Source organism: Lampetra planeri, chromosome 18, assembly GCF_965212315.1.
Source record: "Lampetra planeri chromosome 18, kcLamPlan1.2.h2, whole genome shotgun sequence".
In the NCBI taxonomy this organism is placed as follows: domain Eukaryota; kingdom Metazoa; phylum Chordata; class Hyperoartia; order Petromyzontiformes; family Petromyzontidae; genus Lampetra; species Lampetra planeri.
In genome coordinates, this window is record NC_136124.1 from 2,141,596 (window position 1) to 2,169,288 (window position 27,693).

Sequence of the window (27,693 nt, forward strand, 5' to 3'; positions counted from 1 at the left end):
TCATACAGAGTAACGTGAAGTTACCCCCATACGTTTTTGGGTGTTATATTGTGTACTGTAGCTATAGGACAATTGCATTTGCAAAGTTTGGGTGTATGTAACAAGAAATGCTTTTATCGTTATATTTGGTTATAATTGTGTCGAAACAAAGCAGATGAAACTGTATTATATTATCAACAAAAAACAACCCTCATTTGTGAAATGTATACTGTATTCCTTCATTTTATATTTAATTTTTGGCACAAAGCAATATTCAGTTAACAATTAGAAGTGCCTTGTTGCAGCCTGAGCTTCATCAAACTGTTCTAAGCCTCAGCTTTAATTCACGTGGTGCTGAATTTGAATTTCCGTCTCTTTATATAAATTAAGATAATTAAACATGCAACTCTGTATGTACATATTTTATTGTGTTAATGATAATGACCCATGTCCTAACTCACGATAATGATGTAATGTTTCATCATCTTAATTGTATCTTGTACAGATTTATGATGACGTCATTTTTATATGTAACAATCCTTTCGTCCGGGAATTAATATTACAAAATGTTTATCCCAGCTGCCGCTGCCTGCCACCTTATATTGCCATGCACATGGTGTCATGCTCAAAGATTGCTCTCGATCTGATGTGTTAACAGGTCATCATCACTAACCAGTCTTGAGAAGCCACAAGAAAATAACAGGAAAAGCAAACTCTGGTGACTAAGCTGTGGGAAACTACTGTTCAACATGTTCACCAAGAAGAAAAAGCAGCGGCCTCAAATCTCCGCGCCATGCAACTTCGAGCACCGCGTGCACACCGGCTTCGACCTAGCGGAGGGCCGCTTCACTGGCCTGCCTCCGCAATGGCAGAGCCTCTTGGCCGACACGGCAAACCGGCCCAAACCAGTGGTGGACGCCTCTTACATCACGCCGGTGGACCTGGCTCCCATGAAGGTGATGCACGGTCATTTAATCCTGACCCACATAGACTTTTATGCATGTAATTATATGCCACAGCACCAAAGGTTGGTATGTACTGTGTATCATAGTGACAAAATATAATTTGTACAGATGTGTGAACTTGTTAGAAAGTTAACATTCTCTGAGCTTTCATCTAAATTATAAAAGGGTTGTGTTTCCGTGTTAAATTACTTTTAATTAAAGGGAGCCAATAACTATGCAACAGGGCTGCAAACAACTGTTGAAATCTTTTATGTGAACAACCATTACATTTTGGTCCACCCACTCGGACCTTTGAACCCCATTTATTCCCTCACTTTGCCTTTGGCCGCTACTTGTAAAAACCTGCTGTGCCTGCACACACGTGTGATCAAGAGATTATCAGAAAAGCTAATGCCTCTGCTGCGATTTAGTTATTCTAATTCCTTGGCTGATTGATGCATTTTACCAGGGTCTTATGTGTTTTGTCTTTCAAAGAGTATTGCGACTGTGGTGCAAAGTTGCAGTCGGATGGCTTTTGTTTTCAAGCTTTGTTTACAATGACACTGGACTGAAGTTTCAAACAACACACAAAAAACGGAAACAAAATTCACTGAATCTGTGCATCATGCAAAAACCTTAATTTTCCTGCCTGCACTGATTTTTCTGTTTTCATGGGGTTTCTCATCATTTACAGATTTTATTACTAGACTGAACACCTTATTTTGAATGAACTCATAGTTTAGGACTGTCTAAAAAAACAGCTGAGTTTAGTGGGCTGATTTTGTTGCTGTGACTCACAGCGGGTGTTGCTTCCTTTTATGAGTAATTCGTGCCCAAGGCTCGCCTTAATATTCGCACTCTCCAAAGCATTTGCCTTCACACAATTTAGTTTGTGGCTGAATGTAAGACATGCAAGGTACCCCTTTCCCCTTCTGGCAACGTCAAGTTGAAACATGTCACAGATGGCGAAGAGTACTGTAGTTGCATAATGCAAGGTCTCTTCTTGACCTGTATGTGTGTGTTTATGCGTATCATCAACATATAAAAGCAGGGCACTGGCATGGTTTATTGCCAGTATTTGTGCAGGAGTTTCCCTTTGTGTATTACATAGTTATATGGACCATGCATTTTATCATTTAATTCTGAGTCTTATTGATGTACTTTTATTTTTAGTCATCACGTACCAATAGTAGTTTTTCTACATTTATTGTTTCATGTAGGAATTACTACTATTATGTAGAGGTTTATAATTTAGATATATGGCTTCCAAACAGTTGTATATGATACGCGTTTTAAATGTTAAAAAAAAAAATTACAAGTGTTTTACAACAAAGTACTCTATGATGGCATCCAAATGCACTTGAGGTCCTTTGTAGGCCAAGTGTGGAAAATAATATTAAAACATGACGCGTTGTGCCAAAATACCTATTTTACAATAGGGCTTACTGGCAAGTGCTTGTGACCATTGGCTTTCAACTTTGAACCACACATTACAGACAGTGAACCATCATTACCATTGCAAGGATATATGGATTCTGTCTGCAGAAAAAATATTTAAATATTACCATTATTTGATTCCTGTAGCAATCATCTACAGTGTGTATTATGTGCGCCTTATTAATATCTACATTAATTTTAATAGGTTTCCAACAGATTGGGTGATGGTAGGTCAGGCTAATAGAAAGACTTTACTGGAATTTTTTAGCAAATGTAAAAATCTGAGTATCCAAGACTATATAAATTTGATATTAATTTAATCAGAGAATTCGATATACACAATACTGCCCTGTGTATATGTTCGGCTATACACTTGTCTGTATAGTTGACTCTTAGCTGCTGATTAGTACTGAGGGCAATTCCAGCCATACTTTATTAACTAGAATCGCAATTGAAATGTATTTCATCGATAGGCATCAGCCATAGGTTTCAATAGCAATTCCACTCGGCCGCCAAGGTCTTCATGGACCTTTTTTGCCTGAATGCCATAACAGGCTTTGCTTAGCCCAAACTCTAAATAATTGAATCTTAATTCCAGCCAAGGGTTCACGAGATTCTTCCAACTTTAATGGCAGTTGTTAATCAACATGTAACATAAGTGTCTCGTTAAATCTTAGAAGGTTTTCCTAACCAGCATGCACTTTCCCGAGCTCACTACCTGATAAGGCTCAACACGCTTTTAGTGAATCATATGTTGTATCGATGTATGTTGAACTTCTTTTGCACTGTACATAGCCAACCGTAATAATCAGAGATGTGGAATTCAGGAATAAAAATCCTTAAGTCAATGGTGAGCTTAATTGGTTAGAATTCCAGAAATACATTGGCACGTATAAATAATATCTTTGTAAATGTGACTCTTGTCAGGTGGCGGAGGGATAATGACAGGCATATTGGCATAAAACTAAGTGGCCTATCCTATAAATTAATTACGGATCATAAATTGTACACTTTTAAAAAGTGCTGGCACAATAAAAAACACAATTTGCTCAAACAATGCCTTGCCAATTAATGAATGTGTGAATAATACACCACATTCGGAGTTCATGTCAAGCAAGCAAAGAACATACCTCTTTGAATAAGCTACACTTGCTTGCCTTACATGGGATTTTGAAAACCACTTTAGAGGGTATTATGTATACCTGCATAGCGTAGTGGTTATTCTGGTTCAGCTGCTGAAAAAGAGCAATGACACAGACAGGATGTGCAAAACCAGCTCAACTGCTTAACCAGCCACATTATCCAAACTTTGTTCGTGGCAGTAGTATAATGCTGCATTCATCATTGAGAGTGAAGCACTTACCAAGTTTTCATTGTACAGGGTGGTCAAGATGTCTTGTGACACCCCCCCCCCAATCAATTGATCCAAAAAAATGTCCCTTTGCATTTTAAGTTTTGTTTTAAATTAACCTTAAACAATATTAAGTTTTAGGGAATAAAATGAGGGTCACAAGCAATGGCGGAGCCAGGATTTTCAGGTGGGGGTGCAACTTCTCCAGCAATGAAAAATGATAGAGGAGTTGTTAGTAAGTAAGGACTTGTCCCTTGCTTTTTACTCGACGTGTGCGCGGCAATGGCGCAGCCTTCGATCGAGGGTCGAATTCGAACCGTGTTGTGTGATCGGCATCGCGCTCGCTGGAGGTGTGTGATGCCTTCAGGGAAGTCGTGGACTGTATACGCAACTGCGCACAATTCTGTGAGTCACTTATAACCGCTTTGCCGTTACTTATTGCCAATTATGGACTCAGACTATTGTCCTATCATCTCATAGAGTCCCTGGCACGTAATAATATGTTACACTGGCAGTGGGGGTAGCAAAATACCTATGTATTACGAATTAACCCTAATGATCCCATCGAAATTAGGGATTTCGATCGGATCATTGGGGGGGCATGTGCCACCCCACCCCCACTGGCCCCGCCAGTGGTCACAAGACATCTAGACCACCCTTTAGATTAATTACAACACCATGCAGTTACAAATTGCTATGCATGAAAACGAAACAATATACATTCCAAGTGCCTGTGAACCACTGATGTCATCCATTACAAAAGCATTATTTCGCAAAATTTTGTGAAAAGGTCAAGAGATCACAATGTAGTATGCATACCCCTCGAGGGTACGTGGGACAATTGATGTAATGCAGTGGTCACCTACATGAGGTGAGGTTACAGAGTCGTGCTGCTGCTTCATTATAGACTATCAATTCTAAAGCTATTAACTTAATAGTTGTATTAAATTAATGGAAGCTGTATGCTTGGACGTCTAATTTTTAGTACATTGCAATTCGATTCCCAGCCACTGCTAACAAGTGACATCTGAACCAGTCTTCGGACCTCCACTGGCTAGTGTGCTAAAGTTACATGCAAACCTTAACCTTCATCCAGAAATGGATTGGCAAAGGAATATATTTAAAATTAATTTATTTTAATCTAGACTTACATGAGGACCCATAGGCTTACATAGTTCCCATGATCTAGCAATGGATCCTTAGGGAAAAATTGGGCCTGTAGTCTTGGTAATTTGAACACGGGCCTACAAATAACCCATATATGTACATAGAGCATATAGACAAACAATTGGCACAAACTTAAAAATGCTAAATACAATGAATCTGCATAAAGTAATAATGCTAAAAGAGGTTGAAACCACAATAAAAGAGGTAAATACAAACTAATTGGCAGCTTATTTTATTTCAGTTATATATAAGATAGAATAGTTTCTCAAGTAAACTAAGATATCATTGCAAAAAAAAATCTCCATTAAACTAAAAACTATTTTAATGATAACGCTGTTCTTCCCTGGCCATAAGAAAATGTTTTTCCTTAAGGAATATTTCGTTAGTTATAAGGATAATCCTTGGCTTTATGGTGACAGGTCTGATGTGTTTATTCTACATTTTGCTGCAGATAATTGTGCGCGGCAGCAAAAAGTTACCTATCAACGACAGCATCATAGCTGAGATGAGCAGCCTATCCGTGTCGCGCTCCAACTCTCTGCGCGTTCGCGAAGACCGGCAAGATGTCCCGTACCGAGGCTCGGAGAGGATACGTCCTGGACCCAGGCCTATCACCACCATCATGCAAGATGAGGAATATCGCGAACAGAGACATGACAGGGATTGTGAACGGGAGACTGGCGGAACTCGCACTGATGGCCCGTTTGGTCGAAATGAGAGGTATTTTTGACGCTCTATAAATCCAAACTTCTTTAAAAATCTAAAATTCACTGTAACCCTGCATAGTAAAAATATATATTTGTAAGTTTATATTTTACACATGGATTCCTATATATATTAAATTGACTGAGTGGCTCAACTTTGCCAACTTTTTAAATGTTGCCTTTAGGATTTCCCAGCCAAAGGTGGTTAATGGACGGCAAGGATCGCTGGAACAGGGATACAACCGCAAAGGACATGGCAGACCACCGCCTGGCTACCCAGTAGCCATCACAAAAGAGAGGCCCCCACAGATACCAGGTGAGCCAAAACCGAGCAGGTGACTCTTATTTATAACGATAGTTATACATGCAAGTGTCCTTGACAACCATATATTTGAGCAGTAACATTTGTGAATTAAGTGTATTTTAAGTGCAGAATTTTATTGAGCAGATAATGTTAATTGGGCTGTCCTGATGTCATTTAAATAATATTTTATTTCTGTTGTGCGGGTCACAACACGTGTTGACGTGTATCAATGATTAATTACAAAATTACCAAAACTAGCATAACAAGGAGTCTACCAGATTACTTGCATGTTTGGCAAATGCTATGTTGGCCAGACAGGACGAAATATTAGCACGAGTAAAATAACCCCAAATGAACATCAAATATTCAAACACAAATAGTAGCAGTTGCCGAACATGCCTGCCACCAAGGACATTCTATTGATTTTGATAACATTGGCAGTCTTTGTAGAACTATGTATTATTGGCAAAGATTGATTGTGGAATCAGTAGACATTTAGAGAAATTAAATTTAATTTAAAACTAGCTGACAGCGACAGGCCAAGTTCGGCTTGGAAATGCATGAACCAAACACAGCTCAACCTCTATCGAATGTTACAAATGATAAATAATACAGTATTACTCCAGTATCACTGTTTAGTATAATCAAGTTAATTATCATCAACCTGCATCACCGTGCAAGTATATGTAGATTCATATTCACATCTATTATTATTTATTTATGTTAAAACGTTAACTTTTAGGTATCATCACAGCACCAATTCAAGCCCCATGATCGGAGGAGATATTCACAATTCTGGCAATCACCTGATGATGCTGACTGAAACTACCAGCGGAACTTCTTACCTAATTGTTAAATATTTTGGATACCGGTGTGCTGAAGCAATAAAAATGGTGCATTGGTTCATGTGACAATCTTATTTATTAGGCTGTGTAAGCTGGAGGATCTAACTAAAGAATAAACTATAATCATATTGGTCACGAAAGCCGATGTGTTTAAATTGTATTTCTGTGCCGAATAGACATGGTGCTGAAAGTTTTTCTCATCTTGAATACATATTTAGAAAATTATATTATGTATTTTCCATGAGAGCTGAATGCAGCACAATCAGATGTTACAAATACCCGAAGAATATATACAGATCAGTTTTCTTTACAACTTATCAGTGATTGATATATTACATCAAATGTTGTTCCCTTTTAGAATCACAATTGTGGCACATGGCTGAGCCCCAACACCCCAACAAAGAGAGGGAACAATTCCATGACGGAGATGCGGACCGAGCGGTGGTTAGCGTTAGGGATGATTCTGGTCGACCCAAATCGTCGTACGAGGCCCACCTGGTGGCGACCGGGCCTAAGGAGCGACCTAGGTCTGCGCTGGATACTGCGGAGCGGCCGAGTCGCACCTCAACCCGGTCAGCAGGGCTTCCCCGGCCACCCCTCCCTACAGGCCGACAGCTTCAGTCAGGCTCTCTTCACTCACAGCATCCAGCAATGAAGGTGAGTCATTGTCTTTGTTTCTGTTTGTCTTCAACATTATTGTTTAAGAATAATAGTGGGGAGCTGTAGTTGTAGCGGTTAACACCGAGCTACAAACCCGGCGACCCGGGTTTGATTCCTGCTCACGGTCAACACCAGTGACGATTATTTGAACCGGTCTTGGGCCTCCCCTAGGTCGACGCAGCCTCAAATTAGTACCTGGAGTGGTGTGTAAACAACAGCACTTGAGACGAAGGTGGGCAGGTATGGTGCAGGCCATCCACCCCCTCGTGTGCCGTGCCGGCCTTCATAGGTGCTCGCTAACAGCATTTGTCCCTGCAGTATGTTAAGGCTATATGGGGGATCTTTGTATATTTAATAATACTGTCATCATAATGATATTGTTTTGTCATTTTCCTAAATGCTATAGAAGCATTTTTAATCTTACAAGTGTAGGTGTAATGATGCGCCATTGATGAATATCATCAAATCTTAAGGCTCACAATTCATCCAATGCATCGTGTGTGTAAAAGTATTTTCTATACGCGATTGTTACATTTAGGCAAAGGGAGTGAACAAGATAATATAAACACCACAAAAACAATGGAAACGGTATAAATGAGATTTATAATCGAGGAAAAAGTGTTATACTTGAATTGCATTGCAACCTCGATCGTGACAATTTTTCAATTGCCAAGTATAGTAAGTTGTTAAACCACTTTCTAAGCACATAATAAGTGACACTTAACTTCAAATGTTAAGTTCCTTTTTTCTGTGTTAAATTATAGCATACAGCAATGACCTATCTAATATTTAAATAATGAGGCCCAGTAATAGTCATGGGTCACTATTCAATAAGATTCCACGTGACGACATTGTTACCCAAGGGTGCAATATGCCAGTAACCTTTGATACATTTTTCTTTTTGATTACCAACGAGTTTATACGTTCATTTTGAAGGGTTTGTCTGTTCATCCATATCTGGTAATAGGTAACTTCATAAACCAATTTGGAAACCTTTTATTTTTAATCCGGGCCTCCTGTGGTGTAGTGTGCAGTCTGAAAATATTATTCTCTCAATCTCTATGATCATTGCCCCAAATGTCATCTATTACATATGTTTCCTTTTAAGGCAGGATTATTGATGAATGTGAGCTTTTGTTATTTATGCATGTGCACCACTGCAAACGCAGTATTGGAAAATAATGTATCTTATAACTCAATTGTGTTTTTCAGTATGAGCAAAGTGATGCTCAACATTCTGAAGGCAGAGAAGTGGAAAATGTGGATGCATACAACCGGGTTCCAACACCTCCCACAGTTGGGGAAAAATCTGCTCCAGTAAAAAGTGGCCCGCCTGCCACTTTTCCAAAGCCAAAAAAGCAATTTCCAGCAAAGCCACCATCACCACCACCACTACCACCCACCTCTTATGTGTCTACATCCCTTCCTCGACCTCCAGCGCATCATCAAATGGAGGGAGCGTCTCAGAGAAAAGACCGACAATCTCAGAGTGCATCGGACTCGAGTGGAAGCGGGCCTCCCCGTGCTCACTCACAGCAGTCCATCACGGAAAGCCAAAGTCAGCGAGTGTTTGATTCATCAGCAAAGCGGGGGTCTGGGAATAATGAGCAACATCCAGCAGCTGTGGACCATTCTGAGCCGTCATTGGATACGGGGGACATCGGATCCAGCAATTCTGCCCAGCAGCAGTCTCGGCACCATCCAGATGACAATCATAATCAGCAACCGTCATCCATGAATCACTCGCACGTAATCCAGAGTAATGGGCCAAGTGCCCCAACAAAAAAAGTGGGTGCTCCTTTATCAAAGCCTGGAGGAGGTGGTCCAAACAACCACAGCACACGTTCAGGGCCACAGTAAGTTTATATTGACGAGAACCTTTTTTTCCTTCAAGTTTATTACTGTCATGTTATTATTTTTCAAAAAATGTAAGGTGTTCTCAGTTAATGTGTTTTGGTCCACCAGGTCTCAGCAGCACCAGCCTCCTCGAATCTCCCACGAGCAGTTTCGAGCAGCGCTACAGCAGGTGGTCGACCCAGGAGATCCCTCGCAGTTCCTGGGAAGTTTCATCAAGATTGGGGAGGGCTCGACGGGGGTTGTTTGTCTGGCTGAGGACAAACGCACTGGCAAGCAAGTCGCTGTCAAGCGCATGCATCTTCGCAAGCAGCAGCGGCGTGAGCTACTCTTCAATGAGGTACGTCGTCTAAACAGTACATGCCGTTCACTATTCATCTGTCTTCGTACTTCAGCCATTGTACTTGTTATAATGTCTAATGATCGACTGTCTTCATAAATGCACCACATTTATGAAGACAGTTTCTCAGTATAGTGTCTTTGTAAGGGCATTTCTGCATACAACATCTGCTATATTTTTCAGTTGCTGACGTTTTATCTACCTGTTGAAAGTGTTTATACAACACAATTGTTTAACAGAATAAAACATAATTAGCATTAATTGAAGCATATTAGTTTGCTCTTACGAGGCTCTGTGCATTGATTCCAACACGGCTGTCGATGTTTGCCAAACATTGGGCTCAGCTGGGAACATGCCAGCCCTGGTTGCTGTACTTTGTTTACTGATGAACTCAATTGATGTTTTTTCATCTCTGATGGTTTGTTGGCTAGGTGGTGATCATGCGGGAGTATCACCATGAGAATGTGGTGAACATGTACAACAGCTATCTGGTGGACGATGAGCTGTGGGTCGTCATGGAGTTTTTAGAAGGAGGAGCTCTGACTGACATCGTTACCCACACCAGGTGGGCATCAGAGCAGAGCAAGCCAGCATAATTCTCATAGACACGCCTCCTCACACAGTGAAACCTTGGATTGCGAGTAACTTTGTCTGCGAGTGATTTGCAAGACGAGCAATTTTTTAAAAATACAATATAATTTGATAAACGAGCGAGGTCTTGCAATACGAGTACTGTAGTACATACAGTATACGCTTTGTCTGCCGAGCGTCACGTGATCACAACTGATATAGGAGTGCTTTGATATACGAGTGTTGTGGATTACAAACACGTTTCCAGAACGAATTATACTTGCAATCCAATGTTTTACTGTATCTGTTTGCATTGAAAGTGGTGCACTGTCCAGAAATTAAACTTAACCAGTTGTGATGTTGCCTTTTGTTCATCTTTACATTTGAATTAACTTCATTATCTTACCTCTTTGAATTCACAACTGTCCATGCCTGATATTTTGAATTGAGGCCAAAAAATATTAAATGTGTCTTATGGCTGCTGGGGATATTTGATAGTGTGTAAACCTTTTATCTAGAGCTTTGTAGTCAGGGGTTGCAAAAATCTACGTGATCTGCCAACTTACAAAACTGTATAGTTTATTTGGAGATGGCAGTACAGCAAATGAGTCTCTGAATCTATACAGACCTCTATGTTATCCCTTCACATGCTTAGGTTCCTATCAAATGCAAAAAGTTCCTGAAATTAATTGGCAAACCATTTTCTCTCCAGGACCCTCTTGAGAAAGTGTCTTGAGACTGTAAAGCATTTATGAATAAATAAATAAAAATTCTGTCTGCTCGGACTGAGCAATATTATTTTAGCCTTTATTACTAGCTTGGTGTTCACACCTTGAATTGTCAATGTTGCAGAGCTCGGCCAAGAATATGCAGTTTTTTTTTCCGTTCACATTTAATGTTGCTTTCTGCTTGTGTGCAGGATGAACGAGGAGCAGATCTCGGCAGTGTGTGTATCGGTGCTGAGGGCACTGGCCTACCTGCACGGGCAGGGTGTTATCCACCGAGACATCAAAAGTGACTCCATCCTGCTCACGGCTGACGGCAGGGTGAGGGAGCCAGGGTGTGGATGTTGGGATAATGTCTAGAGATGGATATTAAGGCTTCCCCATGGCTTTAAAGTTGAACCTGAAACACATATCAATAAAGCTATTCTGTCCATCTGGCTGAATACTACGCACAATTAACCAAACATGATACCGTTGTGGATTTAACCAATTCACCCGACATTGTTCCGATTTTATAGAATTCTATTCTATTTTGGATTCATAAAGCGCCTTTCACCAAGACGCTTGACAATGCTTACCGACTACGGTACAAAATGGCAAGATAAGGGATGGGGATCTGATAGTGACTAGGGTGGAGGGAGCGAGGTGGAGGCTGCGCCGGTGGAGGCACTAGCGAGTTAGGTAGTTCTAGTAGGGGTGGCGGAAGAGGAAGGGTAGAGGCAAGAGAAAAGAGAGATAGGACTTGAGGGCAGTGCGAAAAGAGGAAAGCAAGGGGGGGAGAGTGATGTGGAGAGGGAATTTGTTCCAGTGTAAGGGGGCAAGCAGAGTGGAGGGACCGCAAGAAGATAGACGGCTTGTGACTGGAGCGGGCGTGATGGCACATGTAAGGAATTGAGAGAAGACAGGTAAGGGGAGGCCAGTCCATGCAAAGCTTTGAAAACTAAGATGAGCAATTTAAAGAGGCAGCGGTGATAGATAGGAACCCAGTGAAGTTGTTGAAGGGGGGAGAGCAATGAGATGGAAAGGGGAGGTTAAAGACGGTGCTTGCAGCCAAGTTTTTAACTTGTTGCAGAGGGGCAAGGGTATAGGCAGGGACACTGACCAGGAGCGAGTTGTAATAATCCAGACGAGTGAAGATGACAAAGTGCACAGGAAGTTTGTCAGCGGTGATGGTGATGAGGGGGCGAATTTTCCTGACATTGAAAAGATGGAAGCAGCATGTGCGGGAGGAGGAGAGCGGAAGGCGGGAAAGTAGAGCACGGTGGTTTTCCAAGAGTTAAGGGAAAGGACATTTTCTGTCATCCATGCTTGGATAGCCATTAGGCCGGATGAGATGTGGTCGGAAAGGTCAGGGGTAAGAGCCTTAAAGGAAAAGAAGATTTGAGTGTCGTCGGCAAATAGATTATACGAGAGATTGAAAGAAGAAAGGATGGGCTCACGGGGGGACGTGTAGAGGGAGAAGAGGAGAGGGCAATGTACAGAACTCTGGGGGATGCCAACCGTGACGGGGGGGGATGAACCATGGTTAAAAGAGACAGTGGATGAACGAGACGTGAGGTAAGAGCAGAGCCAATGAAGTGGGGTGCCAGAGATACCGAGGTTAGACAGTGGATAAGAAGGTGGAGTGATCAAGGGTGTCGAAAGCCGCAGACAGGTCGAGTGAAATTAGGACCGATGGAAGGGCCCGAGTGACACGAGTTGGCCAAGTGTGAGTGTTTAAAGTAGAAAATAGCAGAGCAGGGAGTGCGGAAAGGTAATAAATGAGGGATATAAATGAGATTGGCAAGCGACCTCCAGTGCGGAATTAAAATTGGAAAGTACATCGAGTGGGAATCAGTCGTGGGTAGGGTCTTCCAGGTTCGCTTGGCTTTGTGTATGAGGTGACGTTGAATCTTTAGCCCAGTTGTTAGCCAAGGCCGCGGAGGATTATTTGGAGGGGTGCAAGGCAGCAGAGGGGCAAGAGCGTATAATGAGTCGGATAGTGTGGAATGTAGGATGGATGATGCTTTGTCGGGGTGGAGATAGGAGAAATCAGATAGGGGCGGTAGGTTAGTGGAATCCAGGGATTTTAGTGCACAGTGATAAATGGAGCGTATATTTCAGTGGAGGGGTGGATGAAGGGCTGGATGGAGAGGGGCATGGAAATGTGAGTGTCATGGTCAGCAATTGGTGATTGGACGGAGGACGTTAGTCAACTAGGGCATGGAAAGCTGAGCAAGCGGAAGTGAAGATAAGGTCAAGCGTCCTACCCATAGGAGCAGGTCGGAGGAGAGGCGACGAGGTGTAGGTTGGAAGATCTAGTGAAAGACATTAAAGCCAAGGACGTAGATGGGGAAGGAAGATGGAGGAAGGCTGACCAGGGGGTGGTAAAGAATTATAAATGAGATTGCAAAGGGGAAAGATGATAGTTGAAATTCGAAAGAGGGAAACAAAGAAAGGGCGACAGGTGGAGGCGATGGGATGCAGGTGGAGGAAAAGAGCAACCCAATGCCGCCACCAGGCTTGCCAGATGGTCGTGGGGAATGGATGAAGTTGGTGCGGGATGTGGAAAGAGCAGCTGGGGTGGCAGTGTTCACTGTGGATATCCAGGTTTCTGTAATAGCTACGGCTTGAAGGTTTTTTGAGATAAAGGCATCCAGGGTGGAAGCAGGCTTGTTTCAGACTGAACGATAATTCCAGAGGCCTCGGTGAATGGATCGAATTGGAGGGATCTGAGGAGGGGCAGACCAGGACGTTTTTAAAATGTGATTACGTTTGAAAGAATTTCACATCGTGAAGATGAGGGGTGTTTTGAGGGTGGCAGATGGCGGGGACAGATGGTAGAAATTAACGAATATAACTTAGCAATTGATTTAGGCGGTGTGGTTGTAGGATTTGGGCGTGGAACGGGCTATCGGCCGCACGAGCTGCGCTGCTCCACCCCTTCTGCCCCGACAGCCCCGTCGGCAAGGTCTATGGCGTTGACCTCTTCGGAGGTCATGTTACTTTAACAAGTTAGTTGAGCTAAGCGCGACAGGCACAGGCTTGGTAGCGGAACCCCAAGAGAAATGCCCTGGTGTACATGAGTGAGCCAAGGTTCGGGTGAATGTCCACCAGACGTTTTTGTAAGCTATCACGGATATCAGAAGCTAATAAGGATTCAGACTGGAAAGTGTGTGAATGTGGTCACAATGCACAGAGATGTTGTCATAGTAATTTTTTTTGGTTTTGATTGTGTAGGTAAAATGTCCATTTCGAACTAAAACAATATATCACCTGACACAGACCGACAAATTAAGTTTTCACATCGAACCACGTTCCAATCGTTTTTTCCAGCAGACTACTCTTATCAAAAATCAATCAACATTTTTAAGACCTTGAGGTCTGAGCTCTTGCTATTACCTGGATGATGCTGGTTGGAAGCTCCAGTGAAACTTCATACAAATGTTACATTTTGCTTGCTTTTCAGCGTTGCCCAGCCAGGCTGTCTGCTGGCCAATAGAGGGCAGTGCAGCAGCAAAGTCTATTATTGTACTGTGCTGTACTGCTTCCATGTCTGTTCCCTACCTTCACCAACCCTCGATAACAAGTGTTGTGAAGTACTGTCACCTGCATGGCATGGGGTGGCCCTCATCCACAGCAGTCGATTGACCAAAGGGCTGTGTTGACATTGATTCTGTAAACCGAATTGGTGACACCATTAAACCTGTATGGCAAGAATGTTTTTGCATATGGAAAAAATACTGCAAATGACGTTAAGTATAGACCTGTAAAACGTCGTAGTTAATTTTCTGAATTGTTTGATAATTGGCATAACCATCGGTGTGCCATCTGGTTTTTGTAATGTCTTTTTGGATTAGCCAGTAATGCTCATACAAATGGTATTTTGCTGATTTATTTTAAACATGCAACGGTTGATATGGCACTTTGTTGCCAGGCAATTGGAAGAAGTGTTCACAACCACCGCACCGAAGTGCAATCCGAAGTGGTTGTTAGAGTGGCTTGCGGGCAGCCGTGTTTTGTGACGAAATGAAATTTACCCATATTTTATTTTGTTTCTGTTAATTATTTTTTCGTGTTTTTTGTTTATCTAAATTGATTTATTTTTATGTTATTTAAATGAGTTTTATTATAGCTTGCAGCAAGTGTCTGTTGTTCACCCAGTACCTTTTATCTGGCCATGGTGACATTTGCCTGTAATTCAAGACTTTAGAGGCAAGGGTTTTTGGTCCAAGGTGACCATGACATGGCTGTACAACGAGGTGAGGTTGTAAACCCATTACTGTGGACCTTGGTGCTATCCACATGTAAAACACTCCTTTTTGGAATTGGTAAAGCATCCCATTGCAGGACCCTGAATAAATTATACAGGTAGGAACAACAGTTCCACACTGCCCACCAGGGATTATGTCTGTCTGTCGTGCATAGCCACGCCCTCGATTTGTATTTCATAGAGCGCTTCGGGCGGGCTCTGCACCACGCAGCTTGCGCCGCGTGACACGGATCGCACGAATGCATTGTCCAACCAAGTTCCTACCTGCCCACTCCGAAGGAACGTGTTATTATTATTGAGAGGAGCGGTCGAGCAGTGGTCCTTGCACCACGCGATGAAGCTGGCGGACCTTAGTTTGATTTCCAGCCAAAGATTAGCAGTCTGCACTAGAATTGTTCTTAAAGAAGGAGCCATGTTTTTAGAAAGTTTTCTTTTAAAGGTAACTAATTAAAACATCGTTTTTTATCTTAATATGTTTTTCAGATCAAGCTATCAGACTTTGGCTTCTGTGCCCAAGTGTCCAAGGAGGTGACACGGCGGAAGTCGTTGGTGGGAACGCCATACTGGATGGCCCCTGAAGTCATATCCAGGCTTCCCTATGGCCCTGAGGTTAAACATAAAGCACATCTCAATTAAAACCGCTATTGCCTTTCTGTTCTTAGAGATTGGCGATTTGGATAAATACTAATCACAATTAACCCAACATGATACCATTATGCTAAACAACAATGCAATATGACATTTAAAAGTAAAATTTGCTAAATGTTTCAATCACCATGTGCACATTTGGTAGAGCATAAACTGCACTGTCTTCTTTCAAGCTGCATCTGTAATGTTCTGTCGGTGCAGGTGGACATCTGGTCTTTAGGTGTGATGGTCATGGAGATGGTGGACGGGGAGCCACCCTACTTCAATGAGCCACCACTACAAGCCATGCGTCGCATTCGTGACAACATCCCACCGAAGATCAAGAACTCACAAGGGGTAAAGCCAAGCACTATTTAGGCATCTTTTTGTTTTTATTTGCATTGTATTGACATTATGTTATTGGTGGCTGGCACACACCTGCAATCCAGTGCCTTTTGCAGGCAAGGTTTGGTGGATAGTGTAGATTTGTGAAATTGGCAACCCACCCAGGTGCAAGGTGGCCAGAAAAAGGAGCTCAACGTGGGTTCTTTTAACCTGTCTTTGTGAATTCGTGTAATCCCTTAATGTGCTTGAGTTTTTTTATGGACACTCCCCTTTCTTGCAACACAAAACATTCCTTGGATAAGAATTGGGAACATTCCAATTGGGCATCCTCTTCAAAATTAGCTTGAGCATTTGGTGAGACTTCGCTGACGAAGTACATGATCATTTGTTTAAGCTTTTCTAGTTGTGCAGTATTGTGATGTTTTGACCTGTGCCTCTGGGTTTATTATGGACCTTCTTATAGATGTGCACAATGTGCGGTGTTACACTTACGAAAGAACCTGTCTCGTAACGTCAAATACCATACTACCACTCATTTACATTATCGCTTCATAAGAATTAACCACGAGGGTCCTTTGACATTGTATTCTGCCTTTCATGCTCTTTCGTGACACTCCTAGTTTTTCTCCATTTAAAGTATCCAAACTTGCATGTAAATACTATTTTAGAAATGTCGATTTTCGGTGTAACGTAATCACAAATATAAAATATTATATTACTCCCGTTGTAACGTAATACAGATTCTAATTAGTTTTTTTTGTGGCAGACACAAATGTTGTCACGTATCACGTAACTGCTGTTCCGATTGATAATTTGTGTTTGCCACTGCAAATTGAGACGTCACTGCCATGTTGTTTGGCATGCAAGTAACACGTATGCCATGAGCATAAATGTAATAATCGTGCTATAATATTACATAGAAACGAAAGTCAACGGTCATTGTCACCCATGTACTTTTTGCTCCGCAGACTACGGTGCAGCTGAGGAGTTTCCTCGACCGCATGCTCGTGCGGGATCCCACGCAGCGTGCTTCTGCAGTGGAGCTCCTTGGGCACCCGTTCCTCCAGAACGCAGGGCCACCGTCTTGCGTGATTCCACTCATGCGACAGCATCGAGGACGCTGACAAAAGCGATACTTTAAAAGATTGCTAATTACCTTTGCACAATAATTCCTGCTTTGCTTATGCACCTTTTCATCTCCCATGTGGATTGTGTCGGGGATTTTTGTTGTTTTCAAATGTCTTTAAGCGTGAATGAATCTTATCATAGGAAAGATTGGTGCGACACCTTTCCATAGCTACATCAACAGTCCACCAATGTTGGTTACATGAGTGGGCTTAACTATCACTCTTTTTTTATAGCATGCCTCTGTACAAAATTTATTGTAGCAGTTTGTCTTCATTATTATTAGAGTATGGTGTGTAAATTTCATCGGTGACATATCAAAGTGTACGAACTACTGAAAAATCTGTGTAATGTGCATCCTTGTCAATGATTTTTTTCCTGCCTCAATTCTGAATGTTATTAGTCTTATTCACTGAAATTGAAAAAAATACTTGCTGGTTTAAGTAAAAATTAAAGGCCTTTCAAGTAATGGATCCTTTATTTACTTTTATATTTTGTAAATATATAAAAATGAAGCACTTACATTTGATTATAAATATGGGAGATTAAGGATTTGGGAATGTGTTTTTGTCCAACGTGCCAGAATTGGTTGCGTTAACTGGTAAGTGATTGTAGACATTTTTCACACCAACTTTATTATATGCAGCTAACAGTTGAGTAGACGATTTCTCTCCTCCCAAATAACCTATTTTGCAGCATTGTTCACGATTTTATAAACTGAAATTTCAGATGGCAGTGCAACAGGTACTATATTTTACAATTCTCTGTGCAGGTTAACTTTGATTATTTTCTCACAGAAATCTTGAATAGGTACGGTAAATCACTTGCAGCCCAACGTGATATTTATTTCCCTGAATTTTTTTATATCAAAACTATTATGGTTTTGGGGACCAACTTCGGTTATAGACACTTTTTTTTACACGTCACACTGGGTTTCTAAATGTCACGATTACTTGCAGGTTTTAAAAGGTGAAATATTGAAACGTATTGTTTTAACTTCAAGCAAAATGCAAGACAACGTTGTATTTGTCAACCAAACGACTGAATCTTCTGGCAGCCTCGTCAAGTTCACGTTTCTGATTCTTGAAAAGCAAATGCTTATGTACAGACATTTTGGTGTAACAACTGTACATTGTACTGTAATGTTAGTCTTTTGTCATTATTTTACTGCACTACCCGATTGTACAGTTTCTTACTGGGGAGTACTGTTAATTTTTAAATTTTGAGACTGGAACACTAAACAATTTTTTAATTATTGGAAAAGGTAACGTGATACCTGCTTTTGCCTCGTGTTTTTTTGACAATTCCTTTATATGAAGACACCTGCAGTCTTTGTTGCCACTTGCTCCTTTGCTGTATTAGGTTTCAGAGATCAAATTGTCCTTGCTATTTACCTTGGAGCAGTTGAACAAAACGCCCATCATTGAGAGTTGTTTCATCATTTTGGCTCGTGGATTTAAACATTCTGAGGATATCTGATAGGTGTTAATAGTTTCATAGTTCATATGACTGCAACATTCATTTAAAAATAAAACATTGGTTGATTTACAAGCATTGTTTTCAAGACCTGAATTTCATTTAAGTATGTGATAAGTTGCATACACAGGTTTGATCGAAATGAGCTAAACTACAAAATATGCCCTTTTGGTGAATTTATGGTTGTAATGCATTACACATTAAATTAAGGGCTCGCAGGGAAACCCCTATTATTAAATTAAGGTTAATTGGCATTTAAATAAAACAAATTCAGAATGCCCATTGGTTGCTGAACTTAAATTTACCTTGACCTTTAAACATCTCGTATTGAGGTAAAACTCGCTTTAACTTGGTACAATCGAACGTAATGGCAGCAGTTTCCTTTAAAGCAATGGCACACCGTTCATATTTGAATATTGCAAGAACACAATTTTAATTGTAAGTTTAAATTAAATAATTACAAATGATTGAATGATTGTAATCCCTCCAGTCGGTACACATCGAACCACTGCATTACACAAGCATCGTCCAACACTTCCCTGTTGTATAATGTTTGGTACTGCAAGTAACCACAAACCCAAGTGACCAGAATAAGTAATCGGGGGGCAAGCTTTGGAGTAGAGTATATGTATACGTTTGTTGAAACCGAAGCTGTTAATGCACGTCTACAATTTCACAAAGTTAATTGCTTTTTACGAGCAGAAGCATGTTTTTTTACATTTGTTAGCAAATGAAGTTTCAAATATATTCCGAGATCCAGTGTCGTTACACATTTCCCCCCACTGTGCTTGTATTATTTTATTCAATTGCAAAACATACCCATTGACTCTTTTGTATTATCACACTTGCAATTTTCTCCCGAGTAACAATGATGTATATTTAGTTTCTGCCTTTGTGCCCAGCCAGGCAGCACATTGTGGAAAACTCCACTACCCACGCGTCACGGCGTTCTCGAGACATTTTATTCCGTGACGATTACCCACTTTGAAATCCTACTGCTGTATTGGGCCGATTATCAAATTTACTACCATAATGAGCCAAGAATGTCTGTGTCCTGCGTGTGACGTCACGCCACGTCGGCCAGCCCCCCTCATTAATAATCATGAATAGGTGACGTCCTCCAAATGGACACCCCCCCTTCATAATAATTCGCGGCTGAGGTCACTCAACATGGGGGCCTCGGCGTCTCCTTCCCCCTCCTCGGCGTCAACTTACAACCCTGACGACAAAGACAGAACCCTCAGTCACGCGATCTCCGTGACGCTGTTGAGACATAGAAGTAAAATGGACGTGATGAACAAGGGATTATAACCTTTAAATGAAACCGCGCCCTAACAAATTGCACCCGAATGGATGCAATGCATATCACGTCGCGGTCTGCTTATCGCTTGTAATACGCATGTCCTTGGACGGGCAAAAGACTAGTGACTCAATATAGGGCGATTCGATCTCCGAAACGAAACAGGTGTGAGCCTGGTTAGTTCTTTGATAAAGAGTCTGGAATGATGTAGGCTTAGGGTTGCGATGGTTGGCAGGAGAGATCGCAGTACAGCAGTTCATGGAATCAGAAAATGTATTTATACTGGAGGAATCGGATGAGCTATAAAGCTTTGTCAGATGTCCAGTAGGGGCGGGTCAGAACGTTCCAACAAACAGTACAAAACACGATAGATAGCAGTCCAAAGTACAAGAAAGGTCAACAATTCACCCAAACATTAAAATAAAACTAAACCATCCCCATCATCACCAGGCAAAGCCCACTGAGGTGTTAACTTACTTTTAAGAAGCCATCTGGCCACAAATGATAGCTCAACCAAGTGGTCCATCATTTGGACATTTATAGCACCAACATAATCCAAATAATCTCAATGCATGTTTCTAAATGTGGAGGAAAAAACCGGAGGACCCGGAAAAAAATCTACGCAACCAATTGTTGAACATGCAAACTCCAAATATACAGGCAACAGGGGGCTTTCTCTAGCAAACTCCAGTTTATTCCCACATGCCAAAACACTCATTAAGAGAATTGGCCAAACATTCCGAGGTGTGACCCTCTTGAAATGTAATCAGTTGAAACCGTTGAGTGAGGGCGTCATTGTGGCACAGACTGCTGGTGTAATTGTTGTTGTTAAAACTGTCATGCGGTAGTTGCAGTCTCCAACCCATTGAGAGGAACAGTGAGTGCAATAGATGTATTACCGTACTGTCAGAATCTTGCAAAAAATCACAATAGATCCTTTGCGCATTCCTTTCTTGGTTTACAAACATCCATGCTTTTAACGGGTTGCAAATGCAGCGTGATATTTTAAAGTCACTGATGATTAAACACGAACATTTTTTGTCACTGCATTACACTGCCTGTTCAATCTTGCTTAATTTGGTTTCATTAACAGGCTATGCCACTTGATAAATTAGCTCTGAGCCTGGGGACTTAACACTAAAGTCCGAAAGGTGCTTTCATTATGTTCTTTGTTGTAGCTTCATTCCGAATATAATAAGCCAAGAATGCGTCCCGCGCGTGACGTCACTCCACATGACTCCCCCCCCCTCATTAATAACCATGAGGGGGTGACGTCACTCCACATGCCGCACCCCTCCCCAATAACCATTAGCTGGTGACGTCACTCTACATGGGGCAACCCCCCTCTATAAATAATCATGAGCTGAACAATTCTTCTATTAAATATTTCAGATTTACTGCAATACTCACCCGTCCAAACAAGCTAGTTGATTATAATACACAACTACAAATGTCCACTTATTTTTATATTCAGATGTTAAATTGTATATACGAGCACAGGTATCCCTCGATTCACAAACGTTTGGTTGATAAAGATTTAGCGTGAACACAGTATTGCAAATTATTGACACTTTTGCGATTAACGAAATAGAATTTCGGCGTGAACGAAACGTCGCGTGGCACGGCACCACGAGGTCAAACAAGAAGCACCCGGGCGGCTGCGTCACCCACCAGTGGAGCAGGAACGCCTCCACGTCGCCTTGACGGTCACGGCAACGGTTTGTGAGTTCCCTGGAAAGGCAATTTTTGTGTGAAATCTATTACTCAATCTTTATTTATTTATGTTTCTTCATTATCATTTTTGTTTTGCGGAGAGTGATATAGGAGTGTATATATTTTTTAGTTTCGGAGTTGAGTTGGAATGACTGAAACATATCTCAATCTTTTTGTATTAAATTAATGGGAGAAGCCATTCCAATTTACGTACTTTTATTTTACGCCTGTTTTTTTTTGAAGAACACCACTCGTACAATCTTGACTTAAAGCTTTCGTGACTGCAGGAATTCATATTCTTTGGGTCTTTCGGTAAAGTCACGTAGATAGGTTCAAAGAAAATAACAAAAAAACTCACAACACTCGTGATGTCATATTGTTCCCATGTGCCACACATCACGTCCACTCTGCACCTGCATTGACGATCCGGTGCAATCGACGTGTCGGGTTCTCGTGTCAGGATACGGAGTGGGGAGTCCGTCCATCAGCGGATGTACAAAGGGTTGTGGATTGTAGTGCTAATATCGTGAATGGGATTGAATGGGGGACCGGTTGGTTTACGTTTGCAGGATTCAACACGTTTAAACAGGTGGGTATGTAATGTGAGCATGCATTTTGCAAGGCGATGAGTGATTTCATATTTGGGGGAAAAGTTAATACCAAATGTAATAAAAATAACTGAAAATTAAATGCGATTTTATTATTATAAAAGCGGTGGTTCAAAATAGTAATGATGAACTTTAAAATAAAGCTTGCAAGTTCTTGAGCAATTATGCCATAATCTACTGACATGAGCATAACCGTTTGCCAAAAAAAACCATGAAAAAGTGTTCTCTCATGATCAATAATTCTGAAATTAATATAAACTAGCCTATAGCCCGTCCAAGGACCGGGTGTATTGCAGTAAATCCGACATAAATCTTGACTCAAAGCTTTCGTGACTGCAGGAATTCATACTCTTTGGGTCTTTCGGTAGAGCCACGTAGATAGGTTCAAATAAAATAACAAAAATCTGCGACGTTTCGATCGCAACACAAGCAATCCGCTTGCGTTGCGAGAAACTCGAAGGACAGGCAGAGCGCGCCCAGCATCGCCTTACTCCTACTTGCAGGCAGGCACATTGTGACTCGCAGTCAGGACGTACACAGAGAGAGAGACTCGAGTCGGAAGGAACAGTACAGATCGTTCGTAGTTTATCGGGTAAATAATCGGGAACCTTTGGCGCGAAGCGCGTGTTGATCGTCGTGATTGTGTGCTCGGTCTGGTCTACTGACATTCTCACGTTACTCGAGATTACGAGCACAGGACAACCGCAGCCTTTGTCACATCTCGTTCACATTCTGCGTGGCTCCGCAGTAAATACTTCGCTGCTTCTCCACCCTACGTGTACATCTTCTCCAAATGCACGTGCATTCTTCAGTCGTGAAAAGCCTCCCACCTCGCTCTGAATGCAATATTATTTGTCTGAGTACTCGTCTCTCTGTGCGTGTGCACAGTTGTCATTCTGGCCCGCATTGCCATACGCGTGGGGCCCTTGTGGTCTCAAGAGCTGGACTGCGTGCAAGCCAGCAGGGGGCAGTGCAGATCATTGAACTGAAAAAGCACAGTGCAGTGAGATGAATGCTGCCGTATGTTGATGTTAAATTCAGTCATCGAAAGACCTAAGCCTCCGTTGAGGAGCTTTATTGGTCAGAGTGTCATCAATACATTGGCACGTATCAATAAAACTCATATCTGAATAAACGTGATAATGTTTTCGGGTGACGGAGGGTTAAATACGAGACACGTGTGAAAAATAGCTTCATAGCTCTTTGGAATCCTCTCGGATAAATAGAGATTCTGATTCTAAATATAATGACAATCGTTTTGGGCATAACATTACTACGTGGCCCAATAATTGCGCTGTACTGTGCGCCTACTACATCCCCGTTCCCCACCCTGACGAACCCACACTGACCGGCGTGGTGAAGTATGCTCATTCATCTCCACACAGCGACTCGCACGGCGTGGGGAGCCCCTCAACCAGCAGTGGATTTACAAGTACATCGAGACGTGCCAACATACCGTGGAGACATATATGAATCTACGAAATCATTCACGGGGTGCTCAGCTAATATGCACATTTATACAAAACCGTTTATTGTATGACACTTCTACAGTAGTAATGCTCATAGGGGTACCAAAAGACGAGGCTTACTCTGTACAGATGGTAACATGCTATTTCTCACCGTCACACTAAACAGCACTTTCACAGTTTAATACACTGTTGCGGCCATCCATGAAACTAAGAGGTGATCACCAAAACAGAAGCCGTGAACGTTTCAAAGTGTGATCCTTTACCAAGTCACGGTTCTTTCGAGTTCTTCACGGACTGGAAGTCAAACTCGCACTTGACGCCGCTGATGCTGTCCACGCTGGGCTGGCTGCTGACCTGCTGCTTGTGGTGAGACACTGGGCACGTCTCGCAGCGGGTCGTGGCCGGCGTGACCTCTTCTTCCAGCTCCCTTTGCTCGCCAGCCCCCGGCGCCTGCACGAAGCCTCGTCTCGCGAACTCCGGTGCCGTGAAGCGACGGAGCAGCCGAGTGCCCAGCGCGTGCAAGGGAGACGTCCTCGCGTTGAGCAACGTGGCCGGGCTGTTCCCCTTGCGTAGCGGCAGGAGCTTGTCGGCCGGTGTGGCCACCGCCAGCGGGCTACTGCAGGGCAGGCTGCTCCGCTTCTGGTAGTAGCTGTCGTTGAATCTCCGCACGCCGTCGTCCACCACCTGGCAGCTGCCGAATTGCAGCCGCAGCTGCCCGACGTTCTTGCTGGCCTTGAGCGACGACGACTGCTCTCCGTGGAGAAGCGCCTCCGGCAAGCTGCGGCGAGACCTGGAGGGGAGATGGTCCTCTCTATACGACCTCGCACCGAGCTGCTCCATCGCGGCCGGCGGCTTCGAGGCGTCTCCGGGAAAAGCCACCGGGGGCAAGAAGCTACGGCGGTTGTCCTGGGACCTGGGCACGCTCGAGTGCAGGTCACGAAGTCCGCAGTCCCTCCAGCTCTGGGATTCCGCTGCCTTCGTGGCGGGTTCTCCGGACGAGCCGGTCGCCTTGTCGTCGCCGTCAAACTCCTCCTCGATAGAGTCCATCGAGTTCAGCTGCTGGCGCAAGATTGAGAGTCGCGTCGCGGCACGAGGGTTTCCGCATCGAGCAGCTGATGATGATGATGCTGCTGTTGTTGTTGGGCAAACATCTGCTGCTGCTGATGATGATGATGTTGCTGCTGCTGCTGCTGATGATGTCTGCGGCGTAAAAAACGATGTCGACAGTGGCTCCTCCAAGACGTCTGGTAACGGAGCCCGGCAAGGAGTCCCGTAGCAGCCTGGCGGCCTCGCGACCTTGAAATGCGACGCGTCGGCTGACAGCAGCGCGGTTGTCCATCGCCCGTCAGCAGGAGGCGGCGGTGCATCGACCTCTGCGGCACGCGCGGTCTCCACGTGATTTGTGGACCCACCGCAGGCGGACAGCACCGCCACGCAGTCGTGGTGGCCCAGCCAGCGAGCCACCTGATGGGGCCGAGGGATGGGGGGATTCGTAAACGCAAAGGGCAACTCGCTCAAGAGGATTTGCTTAAGTACTCGCTGAAGGTGACCGCCGTGCGTGCATACCAGGTGTTACAGGCTTCGGGGTGACGTGGTGGGCAGCAGAGGGCGGTGCAGCAAAAGCGATTGTTTTACAGGACATGTCCCCGTGTGCTCCCTCGTCTATGTAGTTATGCCTTCAGCATCAACCCGCGCTGGGCCAGCTTGGTGAGGTATCGTCACGTAACTCCCACGTGGGGAGGCCCTCCTCCCAAAGTGGGTTTACAGAGCGATGTAGAAGTACATTTGTTATACTCGTTGTGCCGTGAATTGCATGAGTATCACAGGCATGTAACGATGCTTCCCCCCAAAAGATTCGATGAATCGTCACGAAGCATATAATCAAGGTGGTGTTCGAGAATCGATTATTTTATATCGGCTTTCAAATCGTATCTTTTGTACTGTTTCTCGTTTGTTCTGTCTCGTTTATACGGTTATTTTTTGTTGCTTTAGTCCAAGGGTTCTTAACCTGGGGTGCACGCTTCAGCCCCTGGGGGTGCGAGACACGGCCAGATTGTTTTAGAAGGTGAATCACCGTAACACAAATTAAGTGCAACTAATTTGTTTCATCAAACCTTTGTGCGTATTAACATTATACATTGTATAGCAATTGATAACTAAAGGGGTGCAAGGCTGCAGTGACGTTAAAGAACCACTGTTTTAGTCCAATGTCACACTGACACCTCTAACTTTTTTTAAACAATTTACAGCCCTTGATCAACACACTGCCGGATAAATGTCTTCACTCTGCGCAGTTCGGGTGAGTGGAGGGGTAGGTGAGAGTTTAGATATCACTCGCCACCGATGTTAGCCGTGGTTGGGAATCAAAGTCATGCCGCCGGTGGTTCTCCTGCTTCTAGATGGAGTTTGCAGATGCAAGTATTCACGAATGAGCCATAAACTTAGTTAATGAGCTCATGGACTTGAATGCTATATTATTTCATGGCGATGATGCATGCCGATTGCGCTTGTAGAAGAGGTTTTCAATTACGTTGATTCAGGCTGCCATCAGTTGTCCAGCATTAATCAGAAACACGGTCGCTCACAAATGAAATGGGACAAAAGCTGAAAAATTCGAGAAAAAAAGCTTAGAGAGAAGCATGCTTGGAATTGCGCCGAGAGACAGAAAGGGAAACGCTTAATTACACGCACAACCCAAAGTTACAGGCATCATCTTGGCTGAATGAACCTGGCCTGGGACAGAACGCGCATCGCCAGAAGTGAGACAAAGACCCCCCCCCCCCCCCCCCGTGAAGGCTTTAACCGCGACACGACCGCTGCCCACACACACGCGGTGCCCAGCCAACTCTCATCGCGTCACCTGCAGCGCCGAATGCCCGTCGCGGTTGGGTCGGTGAACGTCGATTCCGCGACGGGCGAACGCGCGCGCGAGGCTCCTGAGCACCTCCGCGTTGCCGGCCGCCGCCGCCTGCACCAGGGCGCTGTCGCCCCAGCGGTCCTCGAGCGCCGGGTCGGCTCCTCGCCCCAGCAGCAGCTCGACGAGAGCGGCGCTGGCCGCGGCGTCGGGCAGCAGCGCGGCGAGCATGAGCGGCGTGTGGCCCTCGGGACCGCGCGCGTTCACGGGTCGCCCGTCCAGGGCGTCCAGGACGAAGCGCGCCGCGCGCACCTGGCCCCGGCGCGTGGCGTCCGCAAGCGCACGGGCACCCGCCGTCTCCTCGTCCGACGGGACGGCTGCCCGCCACGGCCGTCGCTTCATGCTCCTTTCGGCCGGTGCACGCGAGGAGTGTGTGGTGGCTGTGGTGGTGGCTGTGGTGGTTGTGGTTGTTGAGCGGTTAGAGCGCTGCTCGACGAACCCGGCGGGCGACCCGAGTTTGATTTGTCGCTCACGGCCAACGGCAGTGAGGATTATCTGAAGTGGTCATCGGCCTCCCCCTAGGTCGACTCAGCCTCAAATGAGTCCACGGTGCGGTCTCATCACCACGGAGGAGACAAAGACGGACGGGCGTGGTGTTGGCCACCCACCCCCTCGTGTGCCGTGCCGGCCTTCATAGGTGCTCGCTAACAGCGCTTGCCCCTACAGTCTGTTACAGGTCTTTGTCCTTGGTGTTGCTTCCACTGATGATGGTGATGATACTTGTGGTAGGTTTATGAAGGCGACTTGTGTACTAAAGCCGGCTGATAATTATTCTGTTGTGGGCGTCGATCGTTGAATACGATTGCGCTGAAATCTATGAGTGGTGCTGGTCGTTAATATTGCTTCGACTGACTGGCGATGATAATGATGGCGATATTAGTAGGATAGTCTCTTGAACAGAGTTGTGTACAGATACTGTATTGATAGAATTCAATTGATAATTACGAGCCCATTATTATTATTAGAAGGCTAGTGGTAGACTGG

The 27,693-nt window shown here is 43.8% G+C and overlaps 1 protein-coding gene across 1 annotated transcript; it reads left to right on the forward strand.

Annotated features, from left to right (window-relative positions):
* The first annotated feature begins 616 nt into the window (after positions 1-616).
* On the forward strand, positions 617-18,781 carry LOC144723478 (serine/threonine-protein kinase PAK 4-like). Its single transcript, XM_078602269.1, has 11 exons — positions 617-935; positions 5,330-5,598; positions 5,768-5,898; positions 7,090-7,388; positions 8,604-9,247; positions 9,357-9,585; positions 10,017-10,150; positions 11,075-11,201; positions 15,616-15,741; positions 15,982-16,116; positions 17,073-18,781. Exons 1-11 carry the CDS (start codon positions 729-731, stop codon positions 17,226-17,228), a joined length of 2,457 nt encoding a protein of 818 aa, XP_078458395.1. The 5' UTR covers positions 617-728; the 3' UTR covers positions 17,229-18,781.
* Positions 18,782-27,693: the final 8,912 nt, after the last annotated feature.

Bases quoted from the DNA above. Each gene is read 5' to 3' on its own strand.
- LOC144723478 (XM_078602269.1), top strand. From the start codon at position 729: ATGTTCACCAAGAAGAAAAAGCAGCGGCCTCAAATCTCCGCGCCATGC. The intron at 936-5,329 runs GTGATGCACGGT...ATTTTGCTGCAG, and splicing joins TGGACCTGGCTCCCATGAAG to ATAATTGTGCGCGGCAGCAA. The intron at 5,899-7,089 runs GTGAGCCAAAAC...GTTCCCTTTTAG, and splicing joins GAGGCCCCCACAGATACCAG to AATCACAATTGTGGCACATG.